Source organism: Agelaius phoeniceus, chromosome 18 (genome assembly GCF_051311805.1).
Source record: "Agelaius phoeniceus isolate bAgePho1 chromosome 18, bAgePho1.hap1, whole genome shotgun sequence".
In the NCBI taxonomy this organism is placed as follows: domain Eukaryota; kingdom Metazoa; phylum Chordata; class Aves; order Passeriformes; family Icteridae; genus Agelaius; species Agelaius phoeniceus.
The window spans coordinates 13,975,210-13,990,818 of record NC_135282.1 but is presented as its reverse complement, the minus strand read 5'-3'; the positions used below and the strand labels follow the sequence as shown (position 1 = coordinate 13,990,818).

Here is a 15,609-nt window from a genome sequence, read left to right as displayed (position 1 = left end):
AGTTTGGCAGCCTTCAGGAGCCTGAAAGCCCCAGCATCCACCTGACCCAGGGATCCAGCAGCTCCAGATGCTGGAGACAGGCGCAGGATCTGGTTTCCCCAAAGGTCTGGTAACCCCAGGTGTGTGACAGCCCCAGTGTCCAGCGGTCCTGCACAGATTCCAGTGATCTGGCATCTCCATGTGTCTGGCAGCCCGGACCAGTCTGTTGGGAGCCATGCAGGACCCATGGGAGCTAAATGGTGCCTGCAGCAGTGGAGCCAAGGACCCTGTACAGTGACAGAAAGGCTTCAGAGCAGCCACTGGTTAACCCACTGTGAGGACACAGTTGGGAATCAGGGGGGACACCCTGGGCACCTGCATGAGTCCCACATTTCTACCAGGGTGGCGCAGTCAATAAACTCCTCAGCCTGACAGTGCAGCAGCACTGAATGAGCCAGGGCTTCCTTGGCCACCAACCTGTGCCAGCTGGATTTTCAGCTTAATGGTCACTTGCAAGAGAGCTCAAGGTTCTTTGAGCTCCCAGGACACCTGATAACAGTGTGGGGGAAATGTGGATGAGGACATTCTGGACATCTCCCTTAAGGTAGTGCAAATGCAGCTGGACAGTTGCATGTGTCTCCTCAATACTGCTGGTTTGCATAGAACTGGGGAAGGTGTACAGACTGTGCATCTCCCAAAGAGCTGCCTCTGAGCACCACACACCCTCCTGTGGATGGGGAGCCTCCATCCCTGTAGACATGAGCTGGGCAGCATCCTTCTGGAGAGGATCAGAGGGTTCTGAGCACCTTGGGATCTTTGCATCAAGCAGAGAGCAAAGGCATTTGGTGGCTTCTCTCCATCTTCAGTATTGGCAATACTGATGCATGTGAAGGCTTCTCTCCTGCTCAGACAGGTGACTCCCAATGGAAAGTCTCTGGTGGTCTTACCAGTGGGAATGTGACCATAGGGTAGCAGCCCCTCTCTCCCCTCCTATTTGCCCTGGCACATTCCACCTGTTTGGGAGTAGCACCAGGGAGTAGCATCCCTTGCCCATCTCCCCCTGCCTCCACATCCCTGTCCCCCCTGCCCCATCCTGCTCACAGGTGCTGGAGTGAGTAGACCATAGGGGCACAAATTGCTTCTTCCTTGGGATGACTCAGGCTGAGCTCGGCATCCCTTTCTGCTGAGGAAAGAGGGATGAGGAGGTTCAGCTCCAAAGTTAGGCAGAACTCTGGGTTTGGTTGTGGTGCCCCCCCGGGCAGTTGTGTCCACCTTGAGCTGTAGCCTCACTCAGGCTGTTTCCACAGCTTCATCCCCCTGCACTGTGCTGAGCAGCCCTTGTGCTCTGCTGTCCCAGTCACAATGAGTCAGGGCAAGATCACGCTGCTTCACCTTCGCTGTCCTGGTGCTTTGTGCGAGGATATGTCAGCTTTTGTATGGTTTTTTGGCTTCCATAAACTTAACTTCTCTTTCTCTTGGCTAGCAGGCAATGCAGCTTGACTGCTCCGTTTCCACCCGTGTAACCCAGGGCAGGGCAGGGAGATAAGCTGTTCCCTCAGAAGATGCTGCCAGCTGGCATAAGAGGCTGGAGAAGCTGAGGATGCTGTGGGGAAGAGGCAAGGGGAGGTTTCACATGCTCTGGGTTGGCTGGTGCTGCCGGGCCCTGGGCACTGCATATCCCACAGGTAGCACCCACCGCTCCCTCCTCTCCCACTGGTCTTGGCCAGGCTGTTGTCCATGCAGAGCTTGGCCCATGCTTCCCATCACAGCATTATTTGCAGTTCCCATTTCTAACCCTGCCAGGTGCCTGTCTCCTGTCTTTCTGTGTTTTGGAAAACATCCCAGAAGAAACTCCAGCACTATAATATTTCCAAACACAAAACTGAGTAAAAAGATGCTGTTCTGTCAGTGGTTCAAAAATCCCCATGGCCTCTTGGATGGGCAAGACTGCACAGCAGGGCAAGGTGGGACCTACAATATGGGGTACTTGTCACCATCCTCACTGTGCCCAGGCTGTCAGGATGCTTTCTGCAAGGATATGGCTCTCTCCTCTTCCAACTCCCCACTGCTGCAGCAGCACAGGGTCCTCCACACACACACCGCCTTTCCATGCTTCCTCCTCTTCCAGGACGAGCAGAAAACAGAGCAGCAAAAGCTAAAACTGAGCAGGATGGGGAACGCCTGGGATATGGGAGTGTTGGTTGGGTCAGTGCACCCAGAAATAAAAGTGGCAGTTGCTATTTTCTGGCTGAGCATGGATACAGCTGTGCCAGCAGACAGTTAGGTGGGATATCAGGGAAAAGCTCTTCTCCCAGAGGGTGCTGGCACTGCCCAGGCTGCCCAGGGAATGGGCACAGCTCCGAGGCTGCCAGAGCTCCAGGAGCCTTTGGGCAGCACTGCCAGGGATGGACAGGGTGGGATTGTTGGGGGGTCTGGGCAGGGACAGAAGTTGGGCTTGCTGGATCCCTGGATCTGACAGGGCCAGGAACTGGATCCTTGTGGGTCCCTTCCAGCTGAGGACATTCTGTGAAAGGTTGTGGGGAACCGCGGATTTGGGGGTTTCAAGGGCATTCTGTGCCTTGGGTGTTCAGGAGGCAGCAGCTGCAGCCCTACACAGCCCCTGCAAAGAGGCGCGCACACCACTGCCCCAGGCTGCAGAGCTGTCCTGTCCTAGGAAGAGGGCTGGGGAGGGGATTATCTGCAAAAATGAGGGCCAAGAGGGATTTCTGCCCTCCTACACAGATGTCTGTGGGTCTTTGCAGAAGCTCACAGTGCTTCTGCATCAGCCAGCCCTGGGTGCAGCTGCAGCATCAGAGCTCAGCCCCCGGGGCACCAGGGCACTCTGTGCCACTGTCACAGCATCCTGCTTGCATAGGCTGGAAGGCAGTCCAGGGCCTAGAACATCTCTTGCACCAGTGCTGTTCTGGTCCCCTGCTCCAGGCAAAGCTCCCTGCTCCCCTCCAGGTTTATTTTTTAAGGCAGAAGAGTCTCAACTAGAGAAAAGGCAGGAGATGAACAGCTCTGGAAAGCTGAAACATCACCCCTTTAGTGTGGGTGGCTCACCAAGTATAGAGGCTGACCCCCGAAAAAAGGAGACACTGCCACAGCTCCAGGCAGGGAATCCCAGAGATGCCTGTGGTCCTGCAGAGCCCGAGAAAAACTGCCCCTAATTTGAGGCATGAAATCCTGCAGGGTCCATGTCCCCCAAAAGCAGGTCTCTCCCATGCTGTCACCCCCTCTTCTGCATGTACAGGGATGGCCCAGGGCTCCCAGCTCCCCCAAACCCATCAGAGGAACTCTACAGCTTCTCCAGTCCCTGTCCCAGGAAGTTTGGCCTCACTCCTTTCCCCAGGCTCTGGCTCAGGCCAAAGCATGCAGCATTAACCCTCCTTTGAGACCACAGCAGTGCCTGGGCACATGTGGCTGCCCAAGAACAGAGAGAAAGAGAAGGGAGCAGGAACAGTTGTGATTTAATCATTTCCATTCTCTACAAATCCAGTGTACAGCAGAGACGAGCTGTGGTCCAGCTCCTGGTGCTCCCACTGCCATGGTCCACATTAGAACCAGGGACTGCGGGCAGGAATGGTACAGGGATGGGGCCAGCCCACTCCCCTCACCCCTCCTCCTCCATTGGATGTGTGCCTGAGGATGGACAACCCCAGGCAGCTTATCCTAGTGGGCTGGGGGAGAGCCTGGACCTCCCCAGCTCTGGGCAGTGCAAAGCCAGTGAGCAGGCAGGTAGCTGTCTGGGACAGGCAACAGGGGCTGATCCTGCCCCTTCACAGGTCTGGTGGAGGCAAAGCTCCAACCCTGGCAAAGGCTGGAGAAGCTTCTCGCTGAGGCCAGCTTGTCCCCAATCACTCAGCCCACCTGGACCCGAGCCCATGGGCACAAGGCAAGTGGATAAATCACCCTGTGCAATCCTGCCAGGGAAAAAACCACCGGGACAGTGTTCATCAAGGCACAGGGCAGGCTGGCAGGAGAGCCCCCAGCATCTCCCCAGGGACAGCTCAAGAGGCCGTGGGATGGCAGAGGGACATCCCTGGAGCAGTGCCAGCGGGGGCAATCCCAGAGGCCACCGAAGGTGTGAGTGGTTCAACAGCAACAAGGACACTTCTCTCCTGGGCAAAGGGGGCTGGGGGAGCTGCAGCAGAGCTGGGCTGGGGAATGGTGACAGTGGTTCAGGGCAAAGGTACAGGAGCCCCAAGGCTGGGGCTGGGGTCAGGGGCTGAAGAGGTTTCCTGAGAGGAGGCGCCTCTTGACCTCTTTCCATAGCAGGTCCCGCTCGCGGTTCGCCCGCTGCATGAAGCCCCGGTTCTCCTGGGCCCGGCGGGACAGGTAGGGCAGCACCTCGTTCACCGGCCCGTAGGGCACGTACTTGTACACCGGGAAACCAGCCTGGCCTGAGGAGAGAGGCTGCGGCTCAGGGAATTGCCGAGAGAGAAAAAAAAATATGTGCAAAAAGGAAAAAAAAGTTAAAGAATCAGGAAAAAAGTGAAAAAATGGGAAAAGGGACAAGAAGAGGAAGATACTTGAAACGGGGAAAAAGGGGGCAAGGGGGAAAAGAGGGGGAAAAGGGGAGGAAGGGACAGAAAGGGGGAGAAAAAAGTGGGAGAAGAAGGGGAAAAAAGGTCAAAGAAAAAGGGTGAGGATAAAAGGGGTGAAATAAAAACAGGGGGGAAAATAAAAAAAGGCGGGGGGGGGAAGAAAAAAAAGCCACTTGCCCTTGCCTGCCTGCCCTCCCATGCCCTGAAGGCTGTGCAGGAGGCTGTGGCTGGGCACTGGGAGGGGCTCCCAGCAGTGGCGGGGCGGGTGGGGGGGCAGCGGCGCATCTCTCCCGGCTCAGCACCGGGAGCTTGGGAAAGCGCCAGAGGGAGCGGGCCGAGGTCACCAGGAGCCCTGGGAATGTCGGCAGCCGGGGCTGGGCCAGCTCAAGGAGCGTTCAACCAGAAACATCAAGTTAACACATTTTTCCAGCATGACCGGACGAGGCTGCAGATGGGCGGCCAAGCCCTGCTTCCAAGAGAACTCCAGGACAGAGCAGCATCTGTGCTGGACAACTGCCCAGTTTGCCTCCTGCTGCTCTGCTGGCCTTGGGACTCTGTTCTGGACATTGGTGTGGGCAGGGGGATCAGTCCCTGACCTGGGCTGGGTACATGGACCCTTGTGTGTCCTTCTGCCCAGGCCCCTGGCAGTGCTGCTCTGCTGCCTGGGCTGGTGGCTGAGGACAAGGTCACACAAGGCTGGTGCCATCCTGCTAGCAGGGAGCCCAGGACTCGGTGTGCACCTCCCATGGAGCCAAGGGACACCCCCAGGCCAAGGAGGTACAGGAGAGGGTTTCTGTCTGCCAGGACCAGTCTCTGCCCCACGCTGAGACCCTAATCTCTGCTCAGATTCCAAAGTGGGAATGTCCCTGCCCAGCCACTACAGGCTCATGCAGCCTCAGAAGAGAGATGTCACTCTTCACTTGGAGCTTAGCCTCCTCATCTACATCTTCCCCAAACCCCCACCCAGGGGTCACAGCATTCCCCATGGCAAGACACTGTGCTCAGCCAGTGCTCTATGACAGGCCGGCCAGCCTTCCTTCCTTCCTTCCTTCCTTCCTTCCTTCCTTCCTTCCTTCCTTCCTTCCTTCCTTCCTTCCTTCCTTCCTTCCTTCCTTCCTTCCTTCCCTTCCTTCCCTTCCTTCCTTCCCTTCCTTCCTTCCCTTCCTGCAGCTGTTTAGGGGTCTCAGTGGGGCTGGAGCACCTCTGCCAAGCCCCCCAGTCCCATCACTCACCCAGGGGGAAGGTGATCTGGTCACACATGCCCAGCAGCTGCCCAAAGCACACCTTCTTGTCCGAGGGATGGATCCCCAGCTCCATCATCCTGCAAAACAAGCCTCAGCATAGGGGGAGAGCAGACCCAGCAGTGTGTCCCACCAGAAGGCTGGGGATCATCTCCAAGTGGGACAGTGTGGCACTGACCACGTCCCAGATGGATGCTGGGATGTAGAGCTTGAGGGATTTGTTTTTACGACAGCCTCTGAATTGGTGATGGGACCAATTCTGCAGCCACTGGGGCCACTGTGCTGTACCTCAGCTCCAAGTCCCATCTAAAGCCCTGAGCACCACGTGGGAGCCAGGATCCCCCCAGGTGAGCTCAGGGGGTACCTGACACACCACAGCACATCTCCCTGCATCTCTGCTGGGCTCCCACATTCCTTGAGCCCCTTATCCCTGCCTCACCACGCCGCCTGCCCAGCACCCACCTGCGCAGGGTGAACTTCACAGTGTCCTCATTGTGAGTCGCCACCATCACACTGGCTTTCCGCCTTTGCTTGATCTCCTCCAGGACATAGTCCAGGCACCTGTAAGGCAAGATGGGCCTCTGGTGAGGCCTCTTCCACTGGGGCAACAGGCAGCAGTGTGGCTGGGGCTGTCCCCTACCTGTGGTACATCTCGTTGGTCTTCTCATAGGTTGGGTTGATGGGATCCTCGTAGCCCATCTGAGCTGCCCTCTCCCTCTCCTGCTCCATGTAGGCACCACGCACCAGCTTGGAGCCGAAGTGCCAGCCCTCCCGGCGGGACAGCTCCACGTCCCCTGTCACGTTGTTGTAAGCCTCCTGCAACCCAGTGGAAGAGATGGCACAAGGTCATTACTCCAGTGCCACCCCTGACTGCCTCAGTAGCCGTGCCATTGCACTGCCATGGCTTCAGGAGATGAGGTCTCCACCCATGCGCTGGAGCAGCGCCCGGGACACGCTGGCCTCACCCTCAGGTAGCACTGGTAGGTGTTGTAGATGAGGGGCTGGCTCCTGTTGAAGCGACGCTGCGTCTCCACCGTGAGGCGGCTGATGGCCGGCTGGAAGTAGCTCTGCTCCGCGTCTACCATCAGCCTCACGCCCTTCTCCATGGCTCTCTGGGGGGTGAAGTACATGCAGGCTGGGTTCATAGGGCTGCCTGCTCCATGTGTCCCCCTCTGTGACTCCCCCAGCCCCAAGGCCCCCTCACCCTTGCGAGGACATCCATGCGTTGCAGCACCCTCTTCATCTGCAGTTCCTCGTCCTTGCTGAAGCGTGACAGCAGAGGCTCCAGCTGCCCAGTCTGAAACAAGAACAGATTTGTGGCACCCTGCCTGCACCCAGCTCTGCCCATGGGGGACACAAACACCACTGGAGGGAACCCATCCCTTGGACTAACTGCTGCCCCACCCCAGTCCCCCAGCCCCCACCAGCCAGCAGGGCATGACAGGGTGCCCACCCTGCCAGCCTGGCAGTTGCACACTGTGATCACAGCATGGCTAAGCTTTGCAGCCACCAGCACCTACTGGAAAGAGCGTGAGACCTTTGTCCTGCTCCCACAAAGCCTCTGTGGGATCACTCTGGGGGTAGCAAAGGTGGGTACCCACCTTCCTGTTGGGGATGAGCAGAGGCCTGGAGAGCTTGGTGCGGCTGTCAAACAGGCTGTTCCAGTCCAGCAGGTCCACAGTGCTGGGAGCAGAGAGCCAGGTCCTTGCTGGTGTCTTGCAAAGGCAGGGGGCTCTCTATCAGCTCCCAACCCCCACCAGCAGGAAGGACACATGACATGTCCCACCCTGTCCTGTCTTGTCACCTCCACCCAAACTTCCCCTATGTTCTATTGCTATGCTGAGCCACAGCAGGCCTTTGGAGACCTCCCCTTGCTGCTGGCCCAGGGACAGGGACAAAGTCCCCCAGTGTCCCTGTGCTGCAGCACCCCAGGCTCCCAGGCAGCTTACCCACTCGTGCCCAGGTTCTCGCCTGTGAACCACTGCTGACTCTCTGCCTTGCTTGCAATGCCGAGGTTAGCCAGTGCCTCCTGCCACCAAAAGAAGCATCAGGGGTCTGTCTGTTTGAGGTGTCACAGCTCAGGGCTGTTCTGGCACCTCTGTATCCATGGCCACCTGCAGCAGTGCATCCCTACAGCACAGCCTCCTCCCACAGGCCTCACCCGCCTCACCTGCAGCTTCTCCACCTGCAGCTTTGTGTCCAGCACTGCCCGCCCGGCCTGGCCCTCCTCTGCAGCCATTTGGTGGAAGAACCTCCGCCACTTCACTAGCACCTCTGAGAAACGCACCTGTGGGGACAGGGCTCCAGGTGAGACACCCAGGCTGGAGCCTCCTGTCCTGCCAGGACTTTGCAAGATCATACCCAGCCCGAGGCAGAGGCTGGCCCCAGAGCATCTGCCTCGGGGCAGTACAGACCCCACATATCCACCTTTAAAGTCCTAAGCTCTTTGTGTCTCCCCAAAAGTTGAGTCAGGGTCTCCAGGGATCTTGGGCTCTCAGGGGATAGGCTGTTGGTGCCCATTCCTCACTGCTTTTACTAGAGATGCCACCTGGCACCTGCCCCAGCAGAAGCATCATCAGCCTGCCCCAGGCCCTGGCCCTGCCCCACACCACTCTGCCACAGCTCTGGCACTCACCAGGAACTGGGGTCTGGCCAGCGCTGTCAGCTTGATGGCAGAGAACCCCTCCTCTGAGCTGCCACCTGGATGGAACCACAAGAACAGCGTCAACCTGACCGTCAGCCCTTGGGCAGGGAGATATGGTGGTGGTGGGACTGAGAGATCCTTGCAGTCCCCAGCACAGTGGGGCTGTTCAGGACACGTGGAGCACTCACTTGAGGCATCAATACAGCGGAGGAAAGTCTCCATGTGCTGGTCACACTTGGCCTCATCTGCATAGAAATAGGTGTGGGCCCCAGTGACTCCACCATGGTGATCCCCAAATCCCTGATGCACTCGGTATTGCTTCTCCCTTTTTTCTGCTCCTGGGGTGGGAGAGGATGGAGATGGGCCATGCCCCATCAAGCTCCTAAAGCCTCCCCAGGAGCTCCCAGTGTGGGTGAAGAGAGAGGGGCTCTGGCTTGGACCTCAGAAGAGCCCCCAGCACTGACATGGGACCTTGCTTGCTCTGTGCCTGAGCAGAGGCCGAGTCTTTGCTGAAGGGCAAGACTGGGCAAGGAACCATGTTGTTCTTCATCCAGCTCATTTTTTGAGGCCATGATACCTGGGTCCTTCCCCCACAACACCAGGCCTCTCATGCCCGGACCTCCAGGCCATCTCCTGTCACTCACCTCCCATCTCCTTCTCGGCTGCAGAGGTGCGGGAGCTAAGAAGAGAAACAGGAAAGATGAGGGCCAGTTCAGCAACCCCCTGCAGCCCTATGCTGATGGACAGGACAGCTCTGAGGCTCCTGTGCTGCCATCCTGCTGCTGGCCCTGCTGTTCCCTTGCCATCCCATCACCAATGGGATCCAGTTGGCAGTTCAGATGCCCAAAACCCACCTGTGGAAGGGAACAGGGCTTTACCATCCATCCAGGGAAGACCTGGGAGCCCTGAGGCAGCACAGTGAGGATGGCCTGTCCCAGGGTTCAGAGCTGCTCTCCAAAAGCCCACACCATGGCAAAGATACGGTCAGTCTGGTGGTACTGGCATGCTCCATCTCCAACCTGCTCATGGTCCTCGCTGTGGTGACACCAAACCTCAACCCACTGCCTTCCCACCTTGATGGCACCAGCAGCCAGACCACAAAGCACAGAGCTCCTCCAGACCCTGAGCACACCAAGCCGAGGGTGCCTGCTGCCCCACACTCCTCTGTGCCATTGCTTTAGCCAACAACCCACAAACAACATCTCGTTTTCAACTCCAGCTGACCTCAGATGTCATTTTAAGCCCAAACTCTCTGCCATGGAGATAACAAGGCTCTGACAGCCTGGGGGATGATGGCCAAGTCACGACATCCTTCCTGAGCTTGAGTAGCTAAGCCTTCTTGCTGACACTCTAAACCCAGCTACAGACCCAGGGTATGACCTGGAACAGGGCCAGCTCCTGGAGAGCAGCCCTGGGTGGCAGCAGAGCCATCCCCTGCAGGAGGCCTCTGCTTTGGCATCCCTGTCCCCAAACTGGCTGTGCCCAATGGTGAAGAAGCACAGTTCAAGGGAAGGAGCAAAGCCACCCATCTGGAGCAAGCAGGCTGGCCAAGAGAGCAGAGAGGCACATGGCAGGGTCCCAGGACACGTTCTCCCATATGAAAACCCTGTGACAGGGATTAGGGGCTGCTGAAAGCATAACAACCAGAAACAAGCCATTCCCTCCGGCCCCCTGGAGCCAGGACCAGCCCCACCCCACTCAAAGTGCCACAAAGCCTGGCATGAGCCAGGGCAGGAGTAGCTGGAGCTCATAGGAAGCAGAAGGCACCATATCTAGCAAGCTCTGCTCCCTGATTTTACTCACCTGAGGGCAGGGAAAGCAGCTTTCTCTCCCCGAGTACAGAGGGTGGAGGAAAGGAAGGAGGAGAGATCATACACTCGGCAATGGGATTTGTCAACAAAGCCCTTGCTAGATGGAAGCTCCCTTTGGAGCTGGTGGCATGGCACAGGGAACAGCTGCAGCTGAATACTGCTGTGACATGAGGGCACACATGGGTCCTGTGGACAGGGAACAGCTCTGAGCATACCCTGAACACCACATCCAAGGTACTGGGGACAAGTGGCTGGAGTGAAGGCACACAGCTCAAATAGCAAAAAGTGCCCATGGAGTTAGAGTGTTTTATGTTCCTGAAGATAAACACACCCTTCCCAGCAGCATTTCTGCTGCATGACTGCACCAGCTGTTCCTTCATCCTCTAGGGGGGCATTCAAAGCAGTGCCACAGTGTTTGCTTTGTTCTTCTGCATCAAGCAAAATAAAGGAAGATGCTTCCAGCTGAAGAAATAACTTTGTCCTGGATATCAGCTGCTCACTTTGCAATATTAATCTTGGCCAGAAAAGCCATTCCCTCACTCACCAAGTGCCACTGAACCCAGCTTATACTTGACCATCCCTTCTACCAACCCACAACAAGTCTCCCAGAGCAAGTCCCATCTCCAGGCACTGTCTAGATGTTCCTGGCAGGCTGTATCCAGATAGGAACAGCCTCAAGGTTCAGTTCGGTGCCTGGGAGCTCACACTTGCCTAAAGCAGGTTGTGAGGACTTACTGGATGGCTGGGAAGGGTAATCCAGCTGACACAGCAGATGGGGCTTTCAGGAAGTTTTGGATCAGGTTAAGTAAACCAGCTCAGGAGCAGCACAAAGGTCCTGCTGTCGGAAATAATCCCTTTGGCCCTGCAGGTTACCTGGAGGGTGCCAGCAGCACAGCATGTTTGCTTTGCTCATCAACAAATGGGTCTGGCAAAGGGGATGAGGGATCAGGGAGAAGCTGTCCTTGAATTACTACATCCAAGGAAAAGACTCATGGTTACATGAAGTCCATTTTGGAGCTATGTGTGGTGCTTAAAATCCCACAGGTAGGAATAAAGGAAAGCTCTTGGCAGAATAGACCTTCAACCTGCTCCATGCAGGAGTTGTCAGCACACAGCAGACCAGAACCACCACAGGCCTTGGAGAGCTTGAAGCCAAACAGAAGCAGCCCCATGATCCCAGGGAACATGCTGACAAAGCACAGGGCAGGGGTGGCAGCTGGGAATGAGCACTGGGAACAGGAGGAGAAGGGGAGGCAGCAGCTCTGGGAGCAGCATTGCCCAGGTTGGGGACAGTGATCCCACACTAGGGCAGGTGTCAGATATCCACACAAGGAATTTCTAGAGGAAGTCAAGTCCACACTCTGCATGGCAGAGCCTGAAGAGCATCTGACAATACTAGGGGCAGGATTGTCCCTCCCCTGTGTCAGCACAACCCCAACCCACGTGCAGTCTTGGGATGCCCGTGTGCCAGCAATGGCCCCAGGGCTGCCAGGAGGTTACAGCCACCTTCACTATGGGGAGGGCTCGCTGCTTCACCCACAGGTTACAGAAGCCCCTGCCCAGTGCTGCTTCTCCACCCCCCACCCAGGGCTGCAGCCATGCTGAAGCCCCCAGACCTCTGCTGCCTGGAGAACACTTATTTTCCAGCTGTGTCACCGTGACCTGGCAGCAGCCTTCAGCACGTGGCTGAGGCCTCCTGGGACAAGCTGGCAGAGTCCTGGATGCCAGCCTGAGCAGGGCAGGCAGGGGCCTGCGGCAGGCAGGATAAGCCGGTTCTTGCCCACGTGTCATTGCTGTTCCCAGCCGGAAGGGCTGTGGAAGAGGTGCCACAGCCCATTCCTGGGGTGGAAAGGGCATTTCCCTGCCATTATGTTGGGCTTGCTCCAGAAGAACAACAGGAGATGGCACCAAGAGCCCAAAACACCCACTGATTGCTGTGGTTGGTAACTCTGCTTCCTGGCTGGCAGCAGCACAATCCCAAAGCATTCACCAAGGGGAAGGACACAGCTCCAGGGTCCAGCAGCCATGAACACAGGACTGGCCACCCCTCTCAACCATGTCCAGCCCAACTCAGCATCAGCCCTGACAGAAGCACTGAGAATTTGGGATTTTACCCCAAACAGAGCCAGGGAGGAGCCAGAGTGATGGTTGGCAAGGGACACCATTCAACATGACCCATCCAATCCCATCCTGGGCTTGGTCCCTGTTCAGAGAATTATAGAACATCCTGAGGTGGAAGGGATGAATGAGGACATCAAGTTCCACTCCTAGCTCTGCAGAGGACAACGATCCCACCCCGTGCCTGCTTGTCCAAACAGTCCTCGAGTGGCAGCCTTGGGACCATGACCACTCCCTGGAGATCCTGTTCAGTGCCCGACCATCCTCTGGGTGATGACCCTTTTCCTGATATCCAGGCAAATCCCACTGGGTCTTGGGCAGGGATGCCTTGGGAAGTCTCTTGAATATGAATGGCCCACACAGCACAGGCAGAACTCACCTAGCCAGGAGTACCACACATGCAAACCCCAAATCTGCAGTGGGGGGGAGCAGCACAGCCCAGCCAGCTCACAAACCACTGGCACTCATCAGCAAGAGGAATACAGCTGCAGGCAGAGCCTGTCTGAAAGTCTTCTATGGTGTCTCACAGGAAAGCCCTTGGCTGAGGCACAGCCAGGCATGGAGGGCAGCAGTGACAGCCTGGCAGCACCAGTGCTGCTGGCCCAGCCCCACGGGAATGCTGAACACTGCCCGGACCACGGCTGTGTGTCCAGGGGAGAAACACCTAACCTTCAAAAACAGTCACATACCTTCAAAACAGCCACCCTCCTGCCTGGCAGCAGCAGGGTGTTTTGAAGCTTTTATAGAAAAAAACCAAAGTTTCCAGCCCACTCTGGGAGGCTGCAGCCCTGCCTCCCCCGGCACAGCTCTCGTGCCCGCACTGCCCTCACCAGTGTCTGCTCCCATCAGACCCTTCACTCCTGGGGAGGAATGGCAGCGGCAGCAGCGGCAGCGAGGGGCAACGCCACCCGCCACGCACATGGGGATCCCCGATAAGCAGTTCCCGGGTGTGGACCAGAGATAAGGCGCCCAGCGGCAGCACCTGCCTGACTCACATCCTGCTCGCAAACCATCCTAAAAAGCCGTTCCCGCTGTGTTTTTGACACCACGTGACAAGCATATGACAGCCGGACGGTGTCCTCAGCTGCCAGCAGCGACTGCCGCCGGGCAGCCTTGCCCGGGGGACGGCGCATCCTCAGCCAGTGTCCTCCGGAAGGGCCACCCTTGTTGTGGGTGGGGGAATACCGCCCACCCCCGTGACCGTGGGGTGCCGGCCAGCGGCCCATCGATCCGGAGAGCGCAGCTGACCGGAACTGGAGCCCGAATAATGGAAAGTTACCGGCAGCTTTGGGCTGGTGCCAGCTCTTGGCAAAGGGCGAGAGGCAGTGAAGGCTGCCTGGGACCGGGGAACAGTGCGGGAAGGGGGGCACCACCCCAGCTTGAGAGGGATGGAAATAGTGAAGGATGGAAATCATGAAACCATGGAATTGTTAAGATTGCAAAAGAGCTCCAAGATCATTGCTTCCACCAAAATGTGTGAGGCAACATTTGTATGGTGAGGAATAGCGGAGGCAGGAATGGGGGGCAGCATCCCGATGCGGGGGGAGGGAGAAGGGGGACTTCAGGCGTGACAGTAACGCTGTGTGTTGTCTGTCTGTGTGCAGAGGGGTGTGGGGCAGACACAGAGCCCAGGGGGTTAGGGAAAATAGGACGTGGCTGGCAGAGGGAAGATGGAATAGGAGGGGGTGGGGAGGGGGTGTTAGCATCCCATAGGAGATGGAAAATAGAGGTGGGAACCCCCTCAGGGTGTGCAGGAGGGTTCGCGGTGTACAGCACCGCTGGAGACGGGTGCACTCCGGTGTGTGGAAGGGAATAGATGGGGACAGAGGGGGTGCAGCAGACAGGGGGGGCAGCACCCGGTATGTGCAGAGGGGCGGGGGAAGCGATACAGCCCAGTGGGGGCTCAGCACTCCAGTGTGCGGGGCATTGTCCCCCCGTGTCCTGGGCACTGCCATCCCTGTGTGCGGGGCACTGTCCCCCCCGTGCTGAGTGGGCGGTGCCACGGGGGGCGAGGCCGTGGCGCACGGCTCCGCAGCCAATGGGAGCGAGGGGCTGGGCAAGCGCAGCCAATGGCAGCGCGGCCAGGGCCCGCCCCACCCCAACTCCGCACTCACCGCCCGTCGCCCAGGTCCTCCTCCACGCTGTAATCCAGCACGGCGCCCACGCCGAAGGCCTGGTTCCGCCGGAGCAGCGGCTTGATGGCCTCCTGGTCCTCCCCGGCCACGAATTGCCCGTAGAACGTCATCTTCATCAGCCGCTCGAACAGCGTCTGCCCCAGCACTCGCTGGCACAACTGCAGCAGCTGCGGGACAGCGGCGGCTCAGCACCCGTCCCGCATGGGCACTCCCGTAGGAAAAGTCCCCACGACCCAGGACTGGCATTCCCCAAAACGGGCACCCGCTGGCCCGGGTCCGAGAGCTCTCCAACACCCGCACATTCAGACCGAGGGTCCTCCCGGAAAGGGAATGACACGTGCCGAAATGCGCACCCCTAGGGTGAGAGCCCCCCAGCCCAGCACCGGCATCCCTCAGAGTGAGAGTATCCCTGGCACGCACCAACATCCTGCAAAACAGGCACTCTCCCGGAGCGAAAGATCCCCCCCCATTTGGAGCCACCCCTGGAGAACCTCCATCCCGCACCGACACGTCCGGAAGGGGCACTGCCCATCCTGGGACTCGCAGTCCCAAAATGGAGCTTCCCGGAGCAAGAACCCCCTCCAGAAGGAGGTTGACACCTCCCGGAGCGGGCGCCCCTGAGCGAGAGCCCCGCCGGTGCAGAGCCGATGATCCCCCGAACGGGGACAAGCCCCGTCCCGGAGCAGCCCCCCAAGCCAGACCCCTTCCTCCACCCACCTGCTGGTTGTGCTGCACCAGCGGCTCCACGGCGCACAGCCCCAGCACCAGCAGGCCCCGCAGCAGCTCCGCGTTGCTCTTGCTGCGGAACGCCTCGCGCGGGTCCCCGAAATCCACGGCGGGCGGCGGCGGGCCCCGCTCCGCGCCCCGCGGGGGAGGGGGCGGCCCCGGCCGGGGTCCCGCGCCCGCCGCCGCCGGGGAGAACCCGCGGGGGGCGGCGGCGGCGGGCGCGGAGCGAGGGCGGCTCGGGGGATCGCACCGGCGAACGGCGGCGCGGAGCACCCGTGCTGCGCTCGGGAGAGCCATGGGCACGGCGGGGCCGCCGCCCGACGCCGCCTTAAGTACGGCCCGCGCGGGACCGCCCCCGGGCCTCCAGCACCGCGGCCCCGCTCCGCCCCGCCTTTGGCCGCGCTCTGC

The 15,609-nt window shown here is 58.8% G+C and overlaps 1 protein-coding gene across 10 annotated transcripts; it reads right to left on the bottom strand.

The window, feature by feature from the left end:
- Window positions 1-1,056: 1,056 nt before the first annotated feature.
- Window positions 1,057-15,513, bottom strand: PRODH (proline dehydrogenase 1). Of its 10 annotated transcripts, none has more exons than XM_077187682.1 (14): window positions 15,193-15,513; window positions 14,455-14,642; window positions 9,056-9,090; window positions 8,600-8,656; window positions 8,403-8,467; window positions 7,938-8,054; window positions 7,717-7,796; window positions 7,369-7,450; window positions 6,972-7,064; window positions 6,733-6,879; window positions 6,408-6,583; window positions 6,230-6,328; window positions 5,759-5,847; window positions 1,058-1,582 (listed from the first exon to the last, which is right to left on the bottom strand). In XM_077187682.1, the coding sequence occupies exons 1-14, from the start codon at window positions 15,496-15,498 to the stop codon at window positions 1,368-1,370; spliced, it is 1,749 nt and encodes a 582-aa protein (XP_077043797.1). In that variant the 5' UTR covers window positions 15,499-15,513; the 3' UTR covers window positions 1,058-1,367. The 10 variants fall into 10 exon arrangements, with proteins under 10 accessions (XP_077043798.1, XP_077043797.1, XP_077043799.1 ...); XM_054645982.2 differs by having other exon boundaries at window positions 1,061-1,582; window positions 8,600-8,749; window positions 15,193-15,464; XM_054645983.2 differs by lacking the exon at window positions 1,058-1,582 and adding an exon at window positions 3,433-4,382 and having other exon boundaries at window positions 8,600-8,749; window positions 15,193-15,452.
- Between the last annotated feature and the right edge of the window lie 96 nt (window positions 15,514-15,609).